The 26664-nt window shown below is 39.6% G+C and overlaps 2 protein-coding genes across 6 annotated transcripts in view; one reads left to right on the forward strand and one right to left on the reverse strand.

Moving 5' to 3' along the window:
* LOC143036364 (protein mono-ADP-ribosyltransferase PARP3-like) overlaps positions 1-21678 on the forward strand; it is a 34287-nt gene extending 12609 nt beyond the window's left edge. For all 3 annotated transcript variants that reach the window (XM_076203613.1, XM_076203614.1, XM_076203615.1), the window contains 5 exons: positions 8492-8565; positions 9096-9231; positions 9630-9761; positions 12539-12692; positions 21444-21678. In XM_076203613.1, coding sequence (XP_076059728.1) covers positions 8492-8565; positions 9096-9231; positions 9630-9761; positions 12539-12692; positions 21444-21457 — 510 coding nt within the window. In that variant the 3' untranslated portion in view covers positions 21458-21678. The remainder of the gene's footprint in view (positions 1-8491; positions 8566-9095; positions 9232-9629; positions 9762-12538; positions 12693-21443) is intronic.
* LOC143036365 (uncharacterized) lies at positions 5-25438 on the reverse strand. 3 transcript variants are annotated; one of them, XR_012967346.1, is made up of 5 exons: positions 25061-25438; positions 23396-23547; positions 22716-22979; positions 888-1032; positions 5-753 (listed from the first exon to the last, which is right to left on the reverse strand). XR_012967346.1 is itself a non-coding variant. In XM_076203616.1 (5 exons), the coding sequence occupies exons 2-5, from the start codon at positions 21597-21599 to the stop codon at positions 728-730; spliced, it is 357 nt and encodes a 118-aa protein (XP_076059731.1). In that variant the 5' UTR covers positions 21600-21603; positions 22716-22851; the 3' UTR covers positions 5-727. The 3 variants fall into 3 exon arrangements, 2 of the variants coding, with proteins under 2 accessions (XP_076059731.1, XP_076059732.1); XM_076203616.1 differs by lacking the exons at positions 23396-23547; positions 25061-25438 and adding exons at positions 17122-17268; positions 21561-21603 and having other exon boundaries at positions 22716-22851; XM_076203617.1 differs by lacking the exons at positions 22716-22979; positions 23396-23547 and adding an exon at positions 17122-17268 and having other exon boundaries at positions 25061-25437.
* Positions 25439-26664: the final 1226 nt, after the last annotated feature.

A 26664-nucleotide genomic window follows, 5' to 3' on the forward strand; every position in this document is an offset into this window, starting at 1 on the left:
GCAGTATTTTGGTAGGAGTTTATTGCGGAGATCTACACACAAGTAAGACAGGAAGTGATCTGTCACAAGCGAATGCTTGGGGGGCCTAGCTGGGCATTAAGACGCGCCCGTGGCCTACTTTCTGTTACATTGTTGCTAGGCGGGAAAAAGATTGGGCAAAACAATACATACTAACATATCTAGGTATATACATAGAAATATACAGCAACAAGAGAACAATTACATTTAATGATGAATATGCATGCAAAATGGTTAAGGGTAACATATATTTAGTTCCTTAATTCTACGACGTGTACAATTGGCATAGACGCATACGCGTTTAGCGTACGCCTAATGACGTATATATATTCGGTTATATAATTATGTATAGGCACTTATATAATGTAATGACTACATAGGCTTACTTATACAAAACATTTACAATAGATATATGTTGATATTAAGTACTCATGTATAATAAAGATGTGTGACATATACATTAAAGGAGATACATATACAATAAATATATACAATAATTAAATAAGGAAGGGCTTGGCTACACGTCCCTTTCAGCTGCATCGTCGAACAGTTCATCTTCCTCGTTGATAGGCAGGGGAATGTTAAACTGCTTGCACATGTTGTGGAGCAGAGCACAGACATAGACGATTTTGCATGTCTTCTCTGGGAACAATCGTACTTCACCATTAGTACATGGAACCGTCGCTTGAGCTGCCCAATCTCCTATCTACTACACAACGCGTCCTCTTGTGTGCTCTGCAATAATAGTTAACCAATCTAGAGAAATTCACAATCAATCCAAACAAGACTACAAACCAACATACAATCTGACATATGTACCAGGGAACACAAAACCAATCCCACATTACATAAAATGATTGCCTGTATACCTGTCCATGTGATTGGAGTACACTGTAGAGACTTGGGCCATTTCCACCCTATGGCAGTTATTTGGTCCAATGAGAGGGGATGTGGCCCCACCAGGTGAGTTATCATAAGGTGAGGTCTTGCAGTATATACAGTAGCATCTATAAGCTGTAAAGTGTTGAAGAGGAAATCTGTACTGAGTAATTCTATACTATATTGGTATTTTGGTTATCACATTAATGACTACTACCTAGACTGGAGAGAACAATGCCCCCATTAAAATAAACTGTACTATATAGCATAAGACACATGATTTTAACTTCCATGTTATAGTTTGTCTGAACGCCAGCCAGGGGGTTTAGATAAGGCGTCAGCAACCACTCCTTGCAAGGATAGCCAGTCTCCTAGAAGGTAGCATCCAGCTGGGACATTATTTTTTTCAAAAAGTGCCTTCAAGCCAGACTCGTCCAATATCCTGGCATCATGTACTGAGCCAGGCCACCTTGCCAAAACATCAAGTATCCTGTACTTGGCATCGAATACGACTTGCACGTTGATGTTATGGTATCGTTTTCTATTTACATATAAATGTTCATCGACACTGCGAACCATGATGGGACCTTTCGCAGAGAGATTTGATACCAGACACCGCCAGATTTTGTAATTCTTGCCGAAAAATAATTACTTTTTTGGGCAAGTATTATAGACTTACAGAGGTATTTCGTTGCACATTATTGTGTCTGAAATTTAAGTCAATTAATTTCATGATTGCAAACGGCATATAGCATTGTTTGAGCCTCTATTTATAATTACAGATATTCGTAAAACAGCCTATAATTGTATCAAGCCAAGCAATTTGTCATTTTCTACCGACTTCAATGGACATATACCGATATATACTTTCAATTGAATGCACCAAGCAATAGGCAAATCTATGTAATGTATAGAAAATTTATTTTTGTATCGAAGACTTTTTTCCGGTACGATTACTAAAGCCCCGTCCACACGTACCATCACGCATCAGCGACTTGATGCAGTAGTCGTGTTGAAAACTTGTTACTAGCGTACGGACAGGCTGCATCACTGCCAATACCTTGCGCGAACCAGATCTCAGTATCATTTGGCTTTCACGGGAAGAGGATGTCCGCCGACGCTCTACTCATTTAATCATTAAACCACCACAGCTTTGGAGTGTATACATTTTTCCTGCCAATACCAGACTTCTTTGATGCATTGATGGCAGTCATTTCCCTGTGTGAAACTGTGTTTTCAGGGTACAAAGTTTTTTGGTAATGTCTTCATTCCGCACATTACATTTTGTTAAAGAAAAGAAGTCAGCTTTCGATGTTTGTACTTTTTATATTTCTCATCTTATATTCTTTGCACTTGATATTCCAAATGGCTGGGTACTGCTTTAGTAGCTTAATGTAATGTAATATAATAGTCTTCGTCTACTCGAAAGGCTTTGCGGAAGTTGCTTGTGCCATTGTATACTAGGAGAGCGAGGCTGATTATCTTCATATACAGGACGTGACAGTGATATCCATTATTTTTCGACACTCTCAGATAAAATGCACCAACCGAAATTAACATCCTCTGATTTTTAATGCTTATACTTACTTCAGTAAAAATAATTACCTATTTTTAGTTTTATCTTATAATCAAATTAACAAAGCCTTAGCACACACCAGTAAGTAAAATTTATAACATTAAGAGTCATGTTTTTAATTCTAAATACACTTATGCAGCAATTTATCTTGTATATATATATTTTTTTTATTGGTTTCCAAATTAGCTAAGTCACCCCTTTGCCTCATGAAATCTGAGACAATTGAACATTCTAGCGCTAATAGGAAACTACGAGCCTGACTGCGAAAGGTCCCATTCTAATGTGTGTGCCATTTATGGTACCCACAACACCGGGAAACCTTTAGGGTTGATTCACACTATCGGTCCGGTCGCGCTCCACTCCCGCTACGCTCTCGGTCCGGTCCAATATTGTCTCATTAATTTCAATGGAAGCATTCACACTGGCGCTCTCGCTCCAGTCTCGCTCCGGTCACGGTTCCGTCAAAAGATATTTTTACCGGAGCGAGACTGGACCGTGAGCGCCAGTGTGAACTCAGTTGCCACGGTCCTGCTCCACTCCAGTCGAGATTCAGCCTTCATATAAGCAAGTAGTGTTACCCTCTGTCCTACCAAACCATGGATAATCCAAAGGAAACACCACAATGGGATCATGAGAAAGTTAGAAAAATGATAAAAATACATTTTCTTTTTATTTATCACTGATACAATGACAATGCGTACAGCGAGGATATTCATAAGCACCAACTGAATACAATATAACTTACAAAACTTACTTTAATTTTGTGGATTTATATGAAATGCTAATAGAATTAGTCAAAAGGTAAACCAGAGCTGTATGACCTGACTTCGCTGAACTACAGTGATAATGTTTGCATACTTATCATATTGCCAAGGTACTGAGAAAAAAAAATACACATTATGAACCCAAGAAAGAAATTCCATATGTATAATAACAACCTATTATCCACTGCGGAAATGCATCTCCTTAGTTCACTCAACAAATATTCCTACACAAGTTTGTTTGTCTACTTATATTTTATCATTATGCCAAGGCATTGAACCAGCTGGGGAGCTGAAATAATCTTTCAGTGTTTCTCTCGCGCCAAAAGCCTCCTTTGTAGCATTTCCCCCTCTTCCTCTCATTGGACGTACTGTGTTTGATGGAGGCATGACAACAGTATCTGGTAATGCAACAGCATTTGGGTGTATCAGATTGTGAAGTATGCATGTTGTTGTAATGATTGCATTAGCGTTAGAAGGCATAGCTTTAAGTTTCCTTAAATATATTCTGAAGGTTTGCACTAGAATACCAAATGTGCACTCAACTATCCTCCTGGCTCTAGATAATCTATAATTAAAAATCCTCTTCTCTATCTTATGTTCAGTCTGTGAACCTGGGTAGGGCCTCATCAAATTTCTCTTCAGCGGGAAAGCCTCATCTCCCTCTATAACGTATGGTGCAAGCACATCAGTGCCAGGAAGTGCAGCATCTTCTTGTACATTTCAAGTCATCCTCAATTTTGGATAGTATTTTCTCAAATGTTCCTTTGTTCATTCTGAAATAGCTGTGGAATTTACTCTCATCATCAATAAGACGAGGATACAGAGTATGAAATTCTCCTTCAGTCTTCCTATCTTGCAACATAGGATGAACCCACAATCTCTTTCTTTTTCTATTTTGTTTTCCTTCTTCTTCTTCATCAAGTGCAATAGCGAATATTGCCAACTCGGCGTCAGAAAAGTCACACTTCCTTCGTAACTGATGGTAAGACTTCTACTGGTATCGAGGGAGGGGCGATGACGGGAGCGAGAGCGGACCGTACGTGTGAATGCCTCAGAACCGAGAGCAGACCGAGAGTGGAGCGCGACCGGACCGATAGTGTGAATCAACCCTTAGGGTTGATTCACACTATCGGTCCGGTCGCGCTCCACTCTCGCTCCGCTCCGGTTCTGAGGTATTCAGGGTTGATTCACACTATCGGTCCGGTCGCGCTCCGCTCTCGGTTCTGAGGTATTCACACGTACGGTCCGCTCTCGTTCCCGTCATCCCCCCTCCCTCGACACCAGTAGAAGTCTTACCATCAGTTACGAAGGATGTGTGACTTTTCTGACGCCGAGTTGGCAATAATCGCTATTGCACTTGATGAAAAAAAAAATAGAAAAAGAAAGAGATTGTGGGTTCATCCTATGTTGCAAGATAGGAAGACTGAAGGAGAATTTCATACTCTGTATCCTCGTCTTATTGATGATGAGAGTAAATTCCACAGCTATTTCAGAATGAACAAAGGAACATTTGAGAAAATACTATCCAAAATTGAGGATGACTTGAAATGTACAAGAAGATGCTGCACTTCCTGGCACTGATGTGCTTGCACCATACGTTATAGTGGGAGATGAGGCTTTCCCGCTGAAGAGAAATTTGATGAGGCCCTACCCAGGTTCACAGACTAAACATAAGATAGAGAAGAGGATTTTTAATTATAGATTATCTAGAGCCAGGAGGATAGTTGAGTGCACATTTGGTATGCTAATGCAAACCTTCAGAATATATTTAAGGAAACCTAAAGCTATGCCTTCTAACGCTAATGCAATCATTACAACAACATACATACTTCACAATCTGATACACCCAAATGCTGTTGCATTACCAGATACTGTTGTCATGCCTCCATCAGACACAGTACGTCCAATGAGAGGAAGAGGGGGAAATGCTACAAAGGAGGCTTTTGGCGCGAGAGAAACACTGAAAGATTATTTCAGCTCCCCAGCTGATTCAATGCCTTGGCAAAATGATAAAATATAAGTAGACAAACTTGTGTAGGAATATTTGTTGAGTGAGCTAAGGAGATGCATTTCCGCAGTGGATAATAGGTTGTTATTATACATATGGAATTTCTTTCTTGGGTTCATAATGTGTATTTTTTTATCTCAGTACCTTGGCAATATGATAAGTATGCAAACATTATCACTGTAGTGCAGCGAAGTCAGGTCATACAGCTCCGGTTTACCTTTTGACTAATTCTATTAGCATTTCATCTAAATCCACAAAATTAAAGTAAGTTTTGTAGGTTATATTGTATTCAGTTGGTGCTTATGAATATCCTCGCTGTGCGCATTGTCATTGTATCAGTGATAAATAAAAAGAAAATGTATTTTTATCATTTTTCTAACTTTCTCATGATCCCATTGTGGTGTTTCCTTTGGATTACCCATGGTTTGGTAGGACAGAAGGAAACACTACTTGCTTATATGAAGGCTGAATCTCGACTGGAGTGGAGCAGGACCGTGGCAACTGAGTTCACACTGGCGCTCACGGTCCAGTCACGCTCCGGTCTCGCTCCAGTAAAAATATATTTTGACGGAACCGTGACCGGAGCGAAACTGGAGCGAGAGCGCCAGTGTGAATGCTTCCATTGAAATTAATGAGACAATATTGGAACGGACCGAGAGCAGAGCGGGAGTGGAGCGCGACCGGACCGATAGTGTGAATCAACCGAACCTAATCTCCCAATGTTCGGTCATTTGATCAAGTTTTTCCTCCAGATTTGCTAGTTGGGGGAGGCTGGTATCCGCCCCCCCCCCATTAAATCCTTGGAGGTTATTATCCTCACCTTCCATTGAACTGCTCTTATCTATGTTTCTAATCTTTACATTTTTGTTAGTCGCATCACCAAAATCCAAATCATCGGTCTGTCTTTTGTTTACAAGCCGTTTGACCTCTTGGACCAAGCCTTCCCTTCCTCATTACCTTCCATTTCCCTCAGTAATCCCTCCCCTTCTCCTTTTTCCGCTACACCACGAGCAATCCCCCCCCCCTGTAAATACAATAGGTACTTTCTTTGCTTTGGGATCCACGAAAAATTCACTTTTTCTTCAGAACGTACTCTACGCCATCCATCCGATGAAGTGTGTGTATTTACCTAGCTGTATTTTACAGGAAGGGGAGCTATGCTTGTGGTGTCCCATTTTCATATCTCATTTTATCTAAACTATTTTTAAATTCATGTATTGTTTTTGCACACACCACTTTCTCATCTAACTTGTTCCAACTGTCTACTACTCTGTGAGGAAAGCTGTTCTTTTTCAGGTCTCTTCTATAGCTGTCTTTTTTTATTTTCATTCCATGTCCTCTTGTATTTCTCTCATCCCATTTTATCAGATTCTATCAGTAATTTCTATGCCTTTCATGATTCTGTAAATACCTATCAAATCTCCTCTCTCTCTTCTTTGCTCTAGTTTATGTAGTTCAAGTTTTGCTAGTCTCTCTTCATATGATAGTTTTGAGAGTGTAGGTGCCAATTTTGTAATTGCTCTTTGTATTCTTTCAAGCTTTCAATTTCTTCATCCATATCATTAATATATATAGCAAACATTATTGGGGCCAGAACTGTTCCTTGTGGAACCCCGCTTATTACTTCATCCCATTTTGAGTGTTGGTCTCTTATCACTACTCTCATTTTTCTTTCTTGCAAAAAGTCTTCCATCCAATTTAGCAGTTTGTCCATCCAATGAAGTGTGTGTGTGTGTGTATTTACCTAGTTGTATTTTACAGGAAGGGGAGCTATGCTCGTGGTGTCCCGTCTTCATATCTCATTTTATTTAAACTATTTTTAAATTCATGTATTGTTTTCGCACAAACCACTTTCTCATCTAACTTGTTCCAACTGTCTATTACTCTGTGAGGAAAGCTGTTCTTTTTCAGATCTCTTCTATAGCTGTCTTTTTTAATTTTCTTTCCATGTCCTCTTGTATTTCTCTCATCCCATTTTATCAGATTCTATCAGTAATTTCTATGCCTTTCATGATTCTGTAAATAGCTATCAAATCTCCTCTCTCTTTTCTTTGCTCTAGTGTCTGTAGTTCAAATTTTGCTAGTCTCTCTTCATACGATAGTTTTGAGAGTGTAGGTGCCAATTTTGTAATTGCTCTTTGTATTCTTTCAAGCTTTCAATTCCTTCATCCATATCATTAATATATATAGCAAACATTATTGGGGCCAGAACTGTTCCTTGTGGAACCCCACTTATTACTTCATCCCATTTTGAGTGTTGGCCTCTTATCACTACTCTCATTTTTCTTTCTTGCATAAAAGTCTTCCACCCAATTTAGCAGTTTGTCCATCCGATGAAGTGTGTGTGTATTTGCTTAGTTGTATTATACAGGAAGGGAGCTATGCTCGTGGTGATCCGTCTTTGTATCTTTCAGCATAAAGTTTTTTCTCTAAATTTTTAATAGTATTTCCACACACATATAATATATGTATATGTATATTTATATGTGTATATATATATATATATATATATATATATATATATATATATATATATATATAAAATATAACTCAACGAAGACCCACTGTGATTCATGTACAGTTCCAACTTAATCTATATCCTTGATTTCCAGTCATCATATTTAGATTTGAGTTCATGTATTGGTCCAGGTTAAGCCATATCACCTTTTAAGCTATTCCAAGTATTTATGTGAATATATGGAAAAGTGCATTTCTTCTTCACATCCTTTAGACATGCAGTCTTCATTGATTTGTTCTTGTGACCTCTTAAAGCCCTCCTATCATTAACCAAGAGATCTCTTCTGTTAATGTAGTCTGCCCCCATTGGTGATATGAATACTGTTGTAATCATGTCGTATCATCTCTTTCTCTTTTATCTTTCAAACTTGGCAAATTCAGTGCTTTTAGTGTATTTTGTGTGCAGCTGTTCCTGTAACACCTGGATGGGAGCAGTTGCCTGTTGCCCGTGAAAATATAGAGAAAATGCAGTTGAAGTTTGTAAGAGAGATCTTTGGGCTAATCTGGAGACAGTGTCAGCCCCTTTGGGTTGCACCCCCATATGGGGGTTAGTCTTGATGGGTTTTGAAGGTCAGAAACAAGGAGACATTTCTCTCTGATATCCATTTCATGTGACCATGACCTTCAGGTCACCATCATTGGTCTCTCAACTGAGCTAAGGAAATAAAAGTTATTGTAATATATAAGGTTTGGTACTGTAAATATAGATATGCCTTTATTTACCTACAGATGCAACAAGGATGCAAAAGAGCAGCACAGGCTCCTGCCCCGGTTGTGAAGGAGGAGCCAGAAGAAGAGGAAGAGTAAGTATTTGTAATTATACACAATTTGTAGCATTTGGGTTCCCTAGAAATCTGGCCACAACCACTGTCTAATCTCGTAGGCCTTAGTGTAGAAAATGTTGCCTCAAGTTTCACTGACTGCAAATCTGCCTCCCCACACAGGCTGTTAACAGTTCTCAGGTTTTCCCATAGGTCTTTCTATGAAGAAACTGTGGACTTTTGTCTGTATTGTATTAGTGTGGGATAGTTTCAGTTGCACAAACTTACAATAGCAGGAGGAAGGAAAATGTTGCTGGTTATCAGTTGTTCTTGTATGAAAAGGTGGGAGAAATACATCTGGAAATAAAAGTGTTAACAAGTTCTGAGGATGAGTAGCAGGACATTTATTCTTTCTGATGTCTGTCTTGCAGGACCACCACTAGAAGGCACAAATCATTTGTACCTGATAACTAGAAATATCATTGTAGTTGTCAATTCCTTGTGATGATGTTTTATTTATTCGTACATTTGCATAATATCTCTCTTAATTGATATTGTGACTCCTTCATCAGAGAACCTCCTGCAAAACGTCAGAAGGAGCTGGGTGAGACCAGCAAGCTGCCAAAGGCCATAGAAACTGTTAAGCAGGAAGGCACAACAAAAAAGACAGTTAGCCCTGACGAATCGTTGGCAAGATTGTACGAAGGAGTAAGTAATAGGTGTAGATTGATGAATCTGACATCAGATAGCATATCAGTTCAGGTGCTGAATAAATGAGCAGAGAATGTGAATGAAGCAATCATTGGCAATTTCAAGAGCTTATAAACCTCTTTGCTAGGGATAGTGTGGTACTACTCACTAGAGTGGGGCCTTGGGAGAAAAAAAAATATATATATATATACACTGCCTTAAACTACTGATAGTTCCAATCAATAAACATAGGGTCAGTTCCTTTCAATTACTCACTTTGTATTTGTCCTTATATCACTGAAGTCTTGCTGAATAAAACAAAATTTAGCTAACTTGTCAGATGCATTTAAAAAAATAAACTTATGGTTTGTTTACAATTTTAAGTGCATTTTCTAAATGTAGTTGTTTTTCAATAGGTTGAAGTGCATGAGGACTTTGCCTGTATACTCAGTCTAACTAACATTGATGATAACCAAAACAAGTTCTACATCATGCAGGTGGCTAAGGCTGGCAAGAACTATGTTTATTTCACCAAATGGGGACGAATTGTAAGTGAATTATGTTTGTTTCACCAAATGGGGACAAGTTGTAAGTACATAGATGCTCAATGAATTTACCTAGTTGTATTTTGCAGGAAGGGGAGCTATGCTGGTGTCCCACCATTGTATCTCTCAGTGTCTAGTTTGCTTTTAAACTCGTGAATGGTTTTTGCACTTACTATTTCATTATCCAGTTTGTTCCAAGTGTCTAAAACTCTATGTGGAAAACTGTTTTTCTTCAGTTCTCTTCTATAGCTATGTTTTCTTAATTTCTTTCCATGTCCTCTTGTGTTTCTCTTGTCCCAGTTTAGTAATTCTTCTCTATCAAGTATCTCTGTGCCTTTCATGATTCTGTAGATGGTCAGTAGGTCTCCTCTCTCTCTCTTCTTTCCTCCAGTGTCGGTAGCTCCAGTTTAGCCAATCACTCCTCATATGATAGGTATGCAAGTGCAGGTGCCATTTTTGTAGCTGCTCTTTGGATTCTTTCTATTTTCTTTATGTTCTTTTTGGTACTGGGGGACCACAGTGTCGCCGCATACTCTAGTCTAGGCCTTATCAATGTAACCAAAATTTTTTTTATCATGTCTTCGTCCAGGTAAGCAAAAGCCACTTTTATTGATCTTAGCAAGTTGTAAGTCTTCCCGACAATTTTGTTAATCTGTGTATCATAGGACAAGTCGTTTGTGATCATAACTCCCAAGTCTTTTTCGGAACCTACTTTCTTTACTTCCTTGGTTCCAATTGTATATTTTCTTGATATTCTGTTTTTGCTTTTTCCAAACTCCATTATGCTACACTTCTTAGTATTAAAATCCACTTCCCATTCCTGACTCCAGTTCCATACCCTATTCAGATCTTCTTGCAGTGCTTCACAGTCCTTATCAGTTTCTACTTTCTTTAACAGTTTGGCATCATCAGCAAAGAAGCTCATGTAACAGTTCACGCCCTCGTCCATATCATTCATATAGATAGCAAATATTATTGGAGCCAGTACAGATCCTTGCGGTACTCCACTGATCACCTCTTTCCAATCTGAATATTTTTCTCTGAGTACTACTCTCATCTTTCTTCCAGTCAGGAAGTCCTCCATCCATTTTAGAAGGTTACCTTGTATTCCTCCTATGTGTTCCAGTTTTTTTAGTAGTTTTCTGTGTGGTACTTTGTCAAATGCTTTTTGCAAGTCTAGGAATGCACAATCAGCCCATCCGTTTCTTTCTTGCACTATGTCTATTAGTCTTGAGTAGAAGCATATCAAGTTTGTGGTGCATGATCTACCTTGTCTGAACCCGAATTGTCTTGGGTTTAATATGTTGTTATCTTCCAGGTGTTTTACCCATCTATTCTTGATGATTTTCTCACAAATTTTGGCTATAGTGCTTGTTAGTGATACTGGTCTATAGTTGGTGGGTTCTTCCTTGTTTCCTCCTTTATATAGTGGTACAATGTTAGCATTTTTCCAGTCATTAGGTATCTTTCCTTCCTTGAGTGAGCTATTTATTATGATGTGCATTTTGTCTGTTAGCTCTTCTTTGCATTCTTTTAGAATCCAATTTGCAATTCCATCCGGGCCATGTGATTTTCTGACGTCCAGTTTTGATAGATGTTCTGATATTTCTTTTTGTGATGTTGTAAATTCACTCATGTGGGGAGAATGTTTGTTATTATCTACGTCCCAATTTTGTATTTTCTCTCTGGTGAAGACAGATTTAAAGTGGTTGTTCATGATTTCGGCCATCTCTAATTCTTCTGTGTATTCTATATTTCCTTGGCGTAGTTTCACTAGTTCCTGTTTGGTTTTAAGTTTACCATTTACATACCGGTAGAATAGCTTGGGCTGATCTTTGCATTTATCTATAATATCCTTCTCATGGTTCCTTTTCTCCTCTCTTCTCACATTAACATACTCATTTCTATAGTTTATATAAATTTGCCATTTGCTTTGTTTTTTGTCTTTCCTCCACCTTTTCCAAGCTTTGTCCCTTCTATCTTTTGCCTCACTGCATCTTTTGTTGAACCAACATTTAATGTACTCTCTCTCTCGCTTTTGTCTTGGTACATGCCTGTTTACCCCTTCATTGTAATTATCCAACAGTATGTTCCATTTCTCTTCCACTGTTGTCTCTTCCATATAGAATTTTTCCCAGTTTGCATTCTGGAAGAACGTCTTTTGTTTTGCAAAGTCTGTTTTGTTGTACATCAATCTTCCTTTCCTATGCTTTTCGCTCCTCTTCATTTCTATTTCTTCCTTTAGTACAGTTTCGATGAGTACATGGTCACTCTTTCCAATTGGTGTCTTGTAGTGGACTTTGTCCACTATTTCAGGTTCCGTTGTAAATATTAAATCTAGTTTTGATGGCTCTTCATTGTTTCTGTACCTTATGTTTTCACTGACCCACTGGGTCATTGTATACTCCATGGTCATGTCTAGCAGTACATTGCCCCACACGTCATCTCCTCGTTCTGTCATGTTGTCCCAACAAATTTCTTTGCAATTGAAGTCTCCCATAATTACTAGGTTACCCTTACCCATTAGTATCTCATTTAGTGATTTTCTTGTATCTTCTAGCATTTTTGTGTGTTCGTTTTCTTTCCAAGCATTCGTTCTTGGGGGCACATAGGTCACCACAAACTTTCTACTTTTTATATTCTTGAATGTGTCAGCATTGTTGGTGAACCTCTCACTGCAGGAGGTATTTTCCCAAACAGTATTAAAGTGTATAATTGTAGTTGGAATAAGTTGGAAATGTTCTTATTACAGAAGCGTGACCTGGTTTCTGTGTTTACAGGGAGAGCCTGGACGACATGATGTGAAAGGTGGTCTCACTGAAAATAAAGCCATTGCAGCCTTCAAGAAAAAATTTAAGGACAAGACCAGGAATGATTGGGACAAAAGGGACAACTTTGAAGCAAAGCGAGGGAAATACACTCTCATTGAAATTGGTGAGTAGCATGTGTTTTCATTAACACCTTACCTGGGGGTTGCTGGTCTTCCGCAAGAACTGTTACAGTAGGTGGATTAATCTTGTAGGGGTACTAAATAGGTTATTATTCTTAAAGAAAATCACAGAAGACCCACACTGTTACCCTAGGGTAAGTAGGAAAGTAACAGATATTGTAATTACTTGTTCAATCCTGTGGACTACATTCTTTTGATCAGGGACTGTTTTCCACACAGAGAAATACAGATCGATTTTAAATTTCCACCATTCCTTCTTTCTGGTACCCTCCTCTATACCACTGCATTTCTTGTCACAAAAGATTACTAAATAAAGGTACTAAAGACCTGTCCATCTATCTGTGTACCATGGGTGACTTTCTCCTTAAAAGGGAGGTAACCATTTCTTTATATTTTAACCCTTTTGGTGCAGAATGCAGATATATACCCTAAAAATTTATTACCAATAATTGCAGAAAGCAGACTACTCCACAGCTTTAAAAAAAAACAACTCTCCTTATGTTGCCAGAACCAAATCGCCCATAGTGACCTCTGAATATCATGCCAAACCTTGCCAACCCAGTATGTGCTGCCATCTATGGCTCACCACTGCAACTAACCTGGTTGATGTTTACATCAGTTTCTTTGTGTTTTCAGGATATACTGGACATTTTAGTGTTTCTGCATCTTTTTCAACAATTTAGTATTTATTACACTGTATAATGATAAATGCCTGGGTAAGCCTATAAATACAATACATACACATACATACATATACCAAGGCTTTTTCCCCCTTCTAGGGAGGTAGCCAAAAAGGAAAAGGCATAAATCATTCCCACCCATTCCATCCCTTAATACACTCCACACCCCTCCACCCTCCCTATCTTAGCAACTCCTGCATGACAGGTCATCCCTGCACCTTATCCACTGCCCTGGGTCAGAAGCAGTGTCACAAGACACAGCACATCCATAGCAAGGCAGCTTCATTAAATTGGCAACCCCCCCCCCTCTCCGTCCCCCCATGCAAAAAGGAGAAGACAGGGAGAAATCCCTTCGGGCTGCGTCAAATTTTGCTCACACATACTACCTCACCCCCCATCCCCCCGTCCATTCCACCTCATGCATCACAACATCATCATTATACATCCATTCTCCATTCACCCCTGTCTTCTGTCCTCTCCCGTCCTTCCTCAACAGACATTCCCCTCTTCCCCAAAGCCCCATTCACCCCATCCATCCACCTAAACCTAGGACGTCCCCTCATATTCACTCCCTCCACATCTGTCTTCCATACCTCTTTTACTAGTCTTTCTTCACTCATTTTTTCCAAGTGTACAAACTATCCTAATACTCTTTCATCAACCCTATCTCCCAACTCCCTTTCCACCCCTGTTCTCTTCCTCACCTCCTCATTTCTCACTCTATCTAGCCTAGTATCCCCCATCATACTTCTCAGACACCTCAGCTGGCTCACCTCCCAATTTTCTTCATTTTCTTTAACCATCTCCAATTCCTGACCCACTACCCTTGCATTTACCTCTGGCGCCACCCCATCCATGTATAAGTTGAACAGCCAGGGTGACATAACGCATCCTTGACGAAGTCCCACCTTTACCTCAAACCACTCACTCTCTCCATTTCTAATCCTGACAAAAGCTCTACTACTCTCATAAAAACTCTTGACAGCTCCCAAAAGCTTTCCTCCTATCCCATATATCTGCATAACCTCCCACATTGCCTTTCTGTCTACCCTGTCATAAGCCTTTTCCAGATCCATAAAGGCCCAAAAAACATCCTTCCCCTTTCCTATAGCTTTCTCACATATCTGTCTTACCACAAATATCTGATCTACACAACCTCTACCCATCCTAAATCCACACTGTTCCTCACTAATTACTCCCTCTGTTCCTCTCAATCAAGATCCTTCCATAAACCTTCCCAACTACACTTAACAAGCTAATCCCTCTGAAACTACTACATTCACACTTGTCCCCTTTTCCCTTGTTAAGTGGAGCTATACAGGCACTCTTCCAGTCCTCCAGTACCCTACCCTCTCTCCAGCAAACATTAAATAACCCCACTAGCCAGTCCAAAATCACTGCACCCCTTTTTTTTTAGACATTCTGCATGGCATCCATCCAGACCAGGTGCCTTACCTGCTTTTATCATCTTAACAACTGCCTTCACTTCATCCTTCCTTATTTCTCCTCCATTTTCCTCACTCATCATTCTCATTTTCTTAGCATTTCCCGCTGCAGCTATCTTTCCCTCCCTATCCTCCTTCACATTTAGCAACTCCCTTAAATATTCTGCCCATCTTCCCCTTACTGCCTTCTCTTCCATTATCATCTCTCCATCTGCACCTTTTACCTTTTCTTCTCTACTTGATTCACCTCGTCTTCCTCTCTTAATTTCTTTCCAAAACATCTTTTTATTACTTTCAAAATTTTCTGTCATACTCTTACCCCATTCTACACCTACTCTCCTCTTTGCCTCCTTTACCTTGTGGTTTACTTCTCTTCTCTTTGTACCTCTCATATGACTCCTTCATCCTATTTTGTAATCAATCTGTGAAAGCTCGCTTCTTCTCTTCATCTACCTTCTTTGTTTCCTCATCCCATCATTCACTACCCTTCCTTCTATTTCCTCCTGTCATTCTTATTCCACACACCATTTTTGCACACTTTGTGACTCCTTCCTTGAACCATCCCTATTCCTCCTCCACTCCTAGCTCTTCTCTATCCTTCACTCCCTCCCACTCCTCTCTCAGCTTCTTGTACTCCTCCTTTTCCTTTAAAGAGTTCACTCTAAGCACCTCCCTACCTTTTGTCCTTTTCCTCTTTCTCCATTTATCCTCCACTCTCAACTTACCTTCCCCCCAAAAATTATCTGATATTCCCCCATTCTCTCCCCTTAGAACATGTACATCCTTAACTCTTCCTATTATACTCCAATCTACCACTACATAGTCCATTAACATTCTATCTACCACCCTTCCATCCACCACCCTCTCCCATGTGCACTTATGCTTGACTTTCTTCCGAAACACTGTATTTGCTATCATTAACTCTCTTTCTAGACACATCTCCACCATCAACTCTCCACTACGTTTCTTTCCTGGAACTCCACATTTCCCAACCACTCCATCAATTGGTTCATTTCCTATCCTGGCATTAAGGTCTCTCAGTACTACTACATTGACGTTCCTCCCTAATCACTCTATGCACTCATTTAAATCTATCCAAAAAGCCTCCCTATCTTCTACACACTTCTCACTACCAGGCCCATATGCACTTACAAAAACTCACATCTCCTTTCCCAGTTTCACCTTCATCCACATTAGCCTTGAAGAAACCTCCTTCCACTCCACTACACGTTTAACTATGTCTTCACTTACTAGTATAGTCACCCATTCTCTCTCTTGCCCTCTCTTCACTCTTGACACCCTCCCAAACTCAAATTTGCCCCTCCCTTTCAACTTAGTTTCACTCAGTGCCAATGCATCCATTTTTCTTCTCACAAACATGCTGCCTATCTCTTCCTTTTTATTCTCATCTGCACCACATCCATACACATTAAAAGACTCTAACCTTAGGGTTCTAGTTGGAAAACTCGCAGGCCCTCTTATGTCTGGTTTTTTTTTCTCTAGTTATGACTCAAGTGGGAACACTGTGGCAGTATTCTTTCTCCCCTACCACAAGGTTCATCAAAAAATGAAATGAATACTCAGAGAAGTAGTACAGCATAGTAATAAGAGTGGGGGTCAGCATAACAGAGGGCCAGTTGCAGTATAATAAAGTAGCATCATTTATCTATGAATAGAGATTTTCTCTATCATAGACGAAATGATGTGTGGCTCTGGTCCATTGGGGCACCCAATGTAGACACTAAAGTATCAGCTGCATGCTGCTAAGCAGCTTTTAACCCCACAATAACATGCAGCCAATACCCCAGACAGGGGTAACAATCTTGACATGCAAAAAAAGCAATAAATAAATTGTACCACACACCGCATTAAATCAGTTACAACTGAAAAGAATATATATTCTGGATGACTACATAAGTATACACATCAAATGGCTAATGTATTGGACTAAATGCATTAAATTCTTCCTTGTAGCCTACTATAGTCCCATTTCCTCTTATCAAATTTACACTTAACCTTCAATATCTTGTATCCAGGTGACTCAAATTTCATAAAAGTCAGAGATCTGCACAGGAGTAATAACTACCCTTGGACAGCACCACGATCTCTATTAGGGCCTGTACCAATGCCTGTATGTCAGCCATAGAAAAATGTATTCAGTTGGCACTAGTTATAAGTAATGAAATACAAATACCACATGTCATAATGATTATTAAAGTACAGCAATCTTTATGATCTACATCACTGGAAATTTTTAAAATTTGGAAGCTGTAACAAAATTAGATTACCTGTAAACGGACTAAGAAGTCTTGATCCACTTCTCCATTCGTAATGTTGGAATGATATGTTATGAAATTCTGCCAATGGTCAGTGACATGATGAACTATGTGGCGAATGAGACGACTCAGCCTTTTCACCACTCCTCGATACCTTACCTGAGCAATCATAAAAAAGGAAAGATTCTCTTCAATGATAGCAAATTTACAGTTACCACTGCCAACTACCAGGATACTACACTCTGTCTATAGTAACTTGGCAAACATTTCCTCCTCTAATATTAACCACTAATTTCCCAATTATTTTCAATTACCGTATTTTCCGGCTTAAAATGCGCATCGGGTTATAATGCGCACCCATGCATTTCGTTATCTCAGTACACAGATAGCGCACACCAATGTATAACGCGCATGCCAGGAAAAGTCACTAGTGGCTAAAGCTCGTGAACTGCATGTATGCAACTCCTGCTTGCGTTGGTCCATTGTATTGTGGGAAATTTGAGCCATGAAAAGTTTATTGAATAGAAAATATACATGAAAAATATCGGATTTTTACACAAAAAATTGTAATTTACTATCCTGAGGGAATAATTCATCTTACAATGTTCATGATGTTGGTACCATTTTTACGTATCCCAAATATTTGCATAGACTACGATAATTGTTAGTAAAAATAAACCAATGAAATAACGGCGATTAATTACTTAGTATCATGTGAACGAGGTTACGTGGAGAAGTATTTTTCATTGGCTAGAGCCACCGCTGGGAAATCTGTTGATTTGTCACTAAATTAAGTGTCAGTTTGGGCATCAATCAGGACACAACTAAGAAAAAGTCGGAACTACATATACCTGTATATGACTCAAGTTGTGCGTTGGTCCCTTATTACTTTGTAGCTTAAATAGTTTGTAGGAAATATGATCTCAAAAAAGTTTATTGAAAGTAAAATATAAAAATTTTGGGATTTTTACAGAAAAGGTTAATTTTATATCTTGAGGAAATAATTTGTCTTTACCATTTTTTATTCAATATTGAAACAAACTACAGACTGTTTCGTTTTAGCTTTGAACCTAAAATGACAGTGGTGAAATAGGACAGTCTCTCATCCAGGTGACGTTAGTTGATATAACTCCTGAAAGAGGGTGTTGTAGTCAGATGTTTGACACGAGTTTATGAACGGCCGCAACGGAATTTGTACCATACCTAAAGTGAAGCAACAAACTCAACATAAAAATTCAAACTAGGATGCTGTGAACATGGGCAAATATCATGAATATTGATCATGTTTCATGGTGTTTAGGCCTATTTAAACATGAAAAATAAGATTTGATAGATACCTACCTATACCATGCTGGCGTATTCTTTCATGTCACCATGGCTGTTCTTCTTGTTCTCACGGAACGTCACGGAGAAGTGTGCCGTCACCGACTTTGTGACGGCCAACATCGTCACATTGTTGTGAAAAAAATTACACACACAGCCGAAGAATTTTTATTGTAGGCCGTAGATAATGCGCACCACTGGATAACGCGCACCCCCCCATTTTTAGGCCCTTCCAACGGAAAAAAGTCGCGCACTATATGCCGGAAAATACGGTATCATGGAATATCTATTTCAAAAATTCATTTTACTTATATTTCCTACTTATATATTATGAAGTGCTTTTCATAAAACTTTTAATAAATTGTAAATTCTACTTCCTTTCTGCATGAGTGCCTATGGTAAACTTTAGTTTTTTCTAGTAATCTATGCTTGATTTTGCTTAGGTACAGGTATGGTGGGGCAAATGATAAGTACCTGATAGTGCTGGTCCTACAAGATGGATGTCAGAAAGAATCATTTCCCTGTTGCACATTTTCAAAATCCACCAACCCCCCTCACCTTCTGCTGGAGGTGCAACCATGAAGGGCTGGCACTCAGTCTCTGTACCAGGCTCACACCCTATATCAACTTCAACTGTACTCCTTCCACCTTTTCACACTAGCAGAGTTGCCAACTGTTGACTACTCCCTTCCTCTTACTACTAATTGTTGGTGATATATAAACAGTTTCACACTGATAAAACACATATAGTCCAGTGGTTCCCAACCTCTGTGCCGCGGCACCAAAGAGTGCCACCAAAATTCAGGGGAAATATAATTTTTGTATTACAGACTCTGTCATCCATTTTTGTTCATTAAAGCAGTATCAGTGTAAAGATGAGTATTTTCATATTATCCAGGGACAACATTTTTTTAAACTGATGTTGAATCAACAAAATACTGACAAACTAGAATTAAGATTTTCTAATAAGGGTTCCATGGACTTCTGAAAGGCATGGCAAGGGTGCCTGCCTCAAGCCAGAAAAGGTTGGGAACCACTGCAATAGTCCAAAGTTTCTTCCCACAGAATCTACAGATGGCCCCAAAGACACACTGGACCTCTGGGTTTCCAGTTGATGAAATTCATGACTTGTCTTGCTGCATTGTTTCTGACCCAGACAGTGGTCAGGAGACAGGGATGACCCTTCATCCAAGAGGAGCTAAGATGAGAGGGAAAACAAACAGGTGTGGGATGGGTGAAGGGTGGCTGCATACTTTGGCTGATTACCTTCCTTATTAGGGGGGAAAAGGCCTTTTAGTATATTGACAGCCAAATAGATATTTCATTAGATAGACAGATGGATAGACAGACAATTTAGACAGACAGACAGACAGAAACTCAAAGCATTTTTTGTTTCCTCTATGTTTCAAGTTCTAATACTATACTGGTAAAATTAATTTTTAGCCCTTCCAAGAACACTTATCATGGCAAAAGTACTGAATCCTTTCCTGAATATGGCAATGAGACATGAGTTGTTGTTGTTGTTGTTGTCGTTCCCTAGACTGTCTGTCCGAGCAGTCCCGTCTCCCCAAGGAAGGCCACAGCCGAAACTGGGTTTTCCCACAAATCCTTTATAGAGTGTATGTTGTGTTGTTTGCGTGCATGATTGTGTATAATGCAGTCTTCCATTATGTGTTGTATGGTATGGGGTGAAGTGTTACATCCTGGGCAGCTGTTCACAACACGGTCGTCCAGCCTCTTCTGGTAGCTTAGAAGTGCTGGGTGGTGACCGCATCGCAGTCTGGCCAAGTGGACTCTGTCCCTACGTGGGAGAGAAGATTCAGAAGGGTGGATATCAGGGGGTCTGGCATGCAGCAGTGTGTTGTCTTTCAGTGTGTTAATGGAGCGGTGAGTGATATGATTATGAATATGTTTCCGGAGGCTGGTATTTGGTGGTTGTGGAGGAAGAGAAGAGAGTATCTGTGTGTAATAAAGGTCTTTGGGTGTAGTTTTAATGTTTCTTGGTGTGTGTGGGTGTTCTGCTATGTAGTGTAGCGGGTGTGATGTGTTTGTGGTGGCTGCAGCAAGTGTTTGTGTGCCTCTCATGTCGAGGTGGTCCTTGACTTTGAGGACTTTTGTTTCATGGTGTAAATGGTCTGTAGGTGATGTATTTGTGCAGCCTGTAATTGTTTTTAGGGCTTTGTTTTGTATGATTTGAAGGGTGTTGTGGTGTGTCTCACTGAGATTAGGAGCCCATGCAGGACTCGCATAATTCATCACTGAGCGTATGCATTGTTTGTATATTGTTATATTAGTTTCTTTGTTTTGTCCAAATGTTGTTCCAGTGATTGACTTAAGTGCGTTAAGTCTAGGTGTGCATTTGTTTTTTATGTTTGTGAGGTGTTGTTTGAAAGACATGGATGTATCGTATGTTACACCAAGAATTTTCGGTGTGTTTGTGTGTGGTATTAGAGTGTTGTTGATGTAGAGATGAGGTATGTATTTGTGTTCTTTTGTCCAGTTGGTGAGAAGTGTTGCTGTAGATTTGGTTGGAGCTATTTTGAGTCTGTTTGTGATGAACCATGTGTTGAGTGTGTCAAGGTAAGCCTGGATTATTTCTGCAGCTTTGTCTGTGTTACGATGTGTGCATGTGATTGTTATGTCGTCTGCGTAGGAAGAGATTTGTATTTCTGAGGTGTCTGGCGTGGGTAAGTCATGCATGTATAGATTAAATAATGTGGGGGATAGAACCGAGCCCTGACATGAGTTAAAGGCAAAGAGCTTCATCAAGCCTTGGTTGGTGGTTCTAGTGACATTGTAACTTGCACTGGTATCACTTGTATTCATCATCAGTATATGACAGAACAGGGGACCAAAGGGTACTTGGTTTAATATCTGCAAAAATTGAGTAATTTTATAAAAATACAAGTACAGAAAACTAGCATAATTATAATGAAATAAAATTAATAATCTTTTATTACCTGTATTACAGTACTGATTATATTAAAAGTCTTTTAACTCTTTCCTTTCAGACCAGGAAAACTGAACCAGAGAGAGTTAACTTGAAATGGGTGGACAAAATTGACAGAGATGATTTAGTTTAGGACAAAGTAGAACCAAGAGGTCAAAGAAAGAAACAAGCAAGGTACCTGATGAACACCATGAGACGCTTTAGTGTACAGGTGCATCAATCTGTGAAATAGTGGAGAACAGTGCAATCAAGAGAAACAAATCTAAAGCTAAATTTGAGACACAAAAATCAAGACCTCTTGATCATTGCTATTTTCATGTTCATTATGATCATTGCTCTTTTTATGTTCATTATAGCTACATCAATACAGTCATGTAAAGCCACCAACAAAACCAGTGTCACCTTGCTAGATCGGGCTTGGAGAGATCATGCCACTCTTGCCTTAAAAGGTGGCATAATGTTGATAAGCAAAGGCTTACAGACATTAATGTTAAGATTATAAATAAATATATGCATATTTGTGATATGTATTATGGAGGAAAAAGGGTAATGAAATGAAAATAAATATTGGAGTCAAAACGTTTCAAGACGCAAAGCAAATCGGTTAAGAATCGACGAATAAGCAAACTGGCAACACTGAAAACTAGAAACGAGTTAGTTATGAATGAGCGAGGATTGGAAGCAGAAAGAGATAGTGTGAATTTGGGACATTATAATGAATTTCAAGAAAAATACAAGACCTGGCCAGGCAGAAGTTTATGAAGAAGCGAGCTAAGGTATATATAAATTTACGAAGCAGTAATTGAGCAGATTTGCCGGTACGTGTAATTAAACAATTAAGATCACCCCATTGCCACCTTTCAAGGAAAGAAAGGCTTGCTCTGTCTAGGCCCAGTCTGACGAGGCAACACTGCTTTTGTTGGTGGCTGCACCTTAAGCTGAATCTCATGAACAACAGATTGATTGATTGGCAACCAGGACTCAGCAGAGAACCAATATGGCTGCTCCATGTGGCAGTTACACAGCAGAACCTACTGGCAGGTCCCATTCCAATTATTTCCTAATTTTAACTGGAACAGGAGCAGGGGTTAGAACCTGGGAGTCTGACCACAAGTCTGGGAAAAGGTTTGTCATTTCTGCCTCAGGAGTTAATCAACAGAAAAATAACTGTTCATCAAGATTTCTTTTAGTTAATAACATGAAATGTTCTTCAAAACTATCATTCTTACTACAAATACAGAGGATACACTGGCATCATCAACAATGACCCAAAATAGGTTATCTTTGTACAAAGTGAATAGCAACCAAAGTCTAAAATTCAAAACTTCCCCACCTGCACAATATCAGACTCCTGAAAGTTCAGCCACAGTTGTCATGGATCTTTATCCTCTTCACCCGAGCTGTCAACAACTACCCACACATTATCTTGCCCATCACTTCCTCCGTCTTTATCTACATTGAAGGATGTTCTAAGATGATGCAAAAAATCCTCTCTTCCACAGGCAAGCGGGAGGATTGTTGCTAAAACTGTCACTGCATGATCTAAGTAGGATGATCCAAACATACTCTGGTTTGGATGAAGATTTGGCCAGGGTACCTTCATAAAAGAATTAAAGAGAATGATTTTGTGCAAACAAAAAAGGTGTTATTGAAAATTAAAAGAGATGATAACCCCAGATTAGACATGAAAACTTAGAAAGATAAAGTCAACAGCCCAATCACTTCAAAACCAACACACCTATACCCATCACACCTCTCTTGAGCAATGAAACTACAATGCATACCAATGGAGTGTTCATATACATGTATGCATATGTTCATAAGCCCTTTACCCCTTACTATGAGGTGGCTGGGTCCAAGTGTACACTCATCTTTGACCCATCCAAAAACCCATTCACTATCCTTCTTGTATTAGCTTCTCCTGGATGAAGTCATCCCTTTCCCTCAGGTCAGAGACACTACAGCAAAACAGAGCACGTCCATACAAGAACAAATCTATGTCAAAATTCTTACCTGTATAAAAGAAGCTGCCCAAGCCCAGCTCCTGCTGGGCAGCGCAGGATATGGTTGAGAAGGAAAAGGTGGTCATGTAAGCTGGCTACCCACAGCAAAATTCCCAGTAAATCTGTTAACCACTAGCAAGTGTCTTTCACAAACTGCTTATCCTAAAAATACAATTGAAAGATTTCAAAATAAGTGAATAACAACAATCATAAACAAAATTATACATACATATATATACCAAGGGCTTTTTTCCCTCCTTACAAGGGAGGTAGCCACTGTCAAAGGCATAAATCCATTCCCACATACTCCACTCCCATTCACCACCCCTCCCTCCCTCCCTTTCTTCTGGTCTTCTGGATGACAGGTCATCCATGCATCTTGCCCACTGCCTTGGGTCAGAAGCAATGCAGCAAGACACTCACATACACAGCAAGGCCGCTTCATTTAATTGGTGACCTATATAAGTTTAAAGAAAGCTATATGCTCAATTTAATAATTAGGCCTCTAAATTTTTAGTTAATGGGAGTAAACCCCCACCAGAAACAGATGGCCAAGCTCCCAATATTGCAGTAACTGTTGCAGTCCTGCTGGTCCCCTTCCCCTTTTTAGATAGTAATGAGGACATCCTTTTTCCAGTCAAAGGTAATGGTGCCAGATTACTAAACAGCAAACAGCACCATAAACAATTCACCTCTGACTTTAGGCAATTCTGCACTTATGTTACAGATCCCATCTGTCTTTCCACTCTTCAATTTACAACCTCTCTAACTTACTCAGAGAGAGAGCAAAATTTCATTTATCAGTGGATCAGCAGCCATCACCTGAACACCAACTACAGAAAGCTAGCCTCTAAGAGAGGCAGCCTCATACAAATGCTCAAATAATTGATATACTAGACCACTGTGGAAAATTAAATTCAATATAAGAAATACACCAGACTTAGGCAAAAGCAGGGGCAAATAACCTATTCAACAGAGTGAAATAATTACATGCCTTATCTCCTTCCTTTTTGTTTGCTATCTCACACTTTCTGTTCAACCAGTTCTTTTTTCATCAGGATGGGGTCATCAGAGTATGCATTCAACTAACTGTAATCTACATTACGGTTGGAGTTATGCTAACAGAATTCAGTATCCAATTTGCCCTTTAAAGTTTATCATAATTTGCCTTATGCTCAACAATTATGAGATGAGTAATAATTAAGCTATGTGACTATGCGTACAGTTTTTTGTTTGTTATTTGGTCAGGTGAGTTATCTAGGTAAAGTTATTGTTCCTTCCCACCGAGCACAAACTTCAAAAGAGCAGGTTTTGCTATATTTATTCGTATTCAGCCCAAATACCAAAATAATTCATACATCGATATGCCTCTATTCAATCCAAAGTATACATTTCCACTTGAAACTAATAACATGAAATTATGGCAATCATACAATGAAGATCAATGTAAAGTGAATGAAAGGATTTAGCACCAAACGCCATCAAGGAGGCAGGAATCAGCTGATTCACATAAAGTAACAAATGCGTAGTCACACATGAAAGACGCTGGTAATATATACCTGGGGCATGGTACCCATACTCATACAGTTACAAAAAAGTGGGGAACTTAAAAGTAACCCATATAGTTTTCTAGAAGCTGAATTACATATTTGTAGATTCAACAGAATTCATTTACCTTAGGAGTTCGGGTTTTGACTCTTACTGCCTCCGCCATGTTTGTAACTAACCGAATAGTTTTTTTATGTAAACAAACATTGTTGTTTGCGGGGTTTCAAAATAGCACTCATTGTGATCAGTCACTTTATATTTCCGTCCCTACGGACATGATATGTATATATATTTCATTCGTATTCGGATTTTATCTTATAATTTCGTACTTGTGCAGGTGTAAAGATGATGACAGTACTGTCAAGGTCAACGGATTTGTGTATTGCAACTCTGATATGTTCGGAATGTTATAGAAAAAACAACAACTGACTTTTCGCCCCAATGTCGTACATTTACAGTAATGTTTATGTTATTTACATAATCTAATAAAACACTAATTGACATTCTGTCTCTTTATCATCAATAGTGTTAAAATGTAACGCGTGATTTGTTATAAACTCTGAAACAGTTCCCCTTGACTAATCTCCGCATCAACAGTAAATAGTTGGAGAAGTATGAAACCTTTTTGGATTATAAGAGAAGGAATATAATTTGGGATGTGGTCGCGGCGCAACGTATCACTTTATCCGCATCATTTCCTGCTTCTTCATCTTCTTAATAATAATAATGACGAAGACTTCTAGCTAGTTTATCTTTCACTAGTATCGCCTATCAGTCCTACATTAGCTAATTATTCTCTATGTTCTTCTTCCACTGCACTTTTCTTACTCTCTTCCCCTCGTTCCACATACACACTACCCATACGCATCAGCCAACGCCCATTGGCCCCCTTCTACACGGTGACACTTGACCCCGTGCTGGAGTGCCAACTGCACACCCATGCCCGCACCACATTCACTACATTCATACCACCCACCCCATGATCTCGAGATCAACCTGTTCTTCGTCTCCTCCACTTCCTACTTCGTACTCATGCAGCCATTCCGGAGGACGTCTATTACGCTGAGGTCGTCGAGGCGCTGCTCCCTCATCCACTACCGCGTCGTAATTCTCTTCATCGTTTTCTCCGCCATCCACCACACGACGAGGATCCAGGACATGTCGTGGCACTCCCTCGACAGAGATGTTGTTCCGCGAATCTACCTTCGTTACGATACCCCTCGTCCACTGTGACGTGCACTTATTATATCCTTCGGCTTCACCCATACCTTCTCGTCCACCTGTACTGAGGCAGCGCCTTCTTCAGCATTGGCCGGTAGCACCGGCGCTACCCTGGGATGTCGCCAGTCATGTTTAAATAAGGCTCTCTGTGGAACCGAGTCTTCGTCTTGGCCTGACCCAGGGGACATATATCAGAAGACTGCCTCCATGGGCGGTATTAGTGCCCTTTCGGCGATGGACTTAATAGCACGATGGCGTCGTTCTACTATTCCATTTCCGATCGGCCGATAAGCAGCATTAAAGAAACGTCTCTTGCTCCATTTGTTCAGCATTTCTTTCAGTGCTCCCGACCGAAACGCGGTGCAACTGTCCATCAAGACTCCGTCCACTGGACTCCATTCCAGAAATATCTCATTCATCACCACTAGTGCAATTTCCTCTCCCGTCTCCGTCTTCAACGAGTTTATTAATAGTCTGTGAGGTTGAGTCAATAAGCTGGTACATCCTAGG

The sequence above is a fragment of the Oratosquilla oratoria genome, chromosome 20 (assembly GCF_046742065.1).
Source record: "Oratosquilla oratoria isolate Oo_2021 chromosome 20, ASM4674206v1, whole genome shotgun sequence".
Lineage (NCBI taxonomy): Eukaryota > Metazoa > Arthropoda > Malacostraca > Stomatopoda > Squillidae > Oratosquilla > Oratosquilla oratoria.

Coding starts and splice junctions, on each gene's coding strand:
- LOC143036365 (XM_076203617.1), bottom strand. CDS start 25,099: ATGGCGGAGGCAGTAAGAGTCAAAACCCGAACTCCTAAG. Junction 17,269..25,060: donor TCAAAACCCGAACTCCTAAG/GTAAATGAATTC, acceptor ATGATTGCTCAG/GTAAGGTATCGAGGAGTGGT. Junction 754..887: donor TACTCCAATCACATGGACAG/GTATACAGGCAA, acceptor CTATTATTGCAG/AGCACACAAGAGGACGCGTT.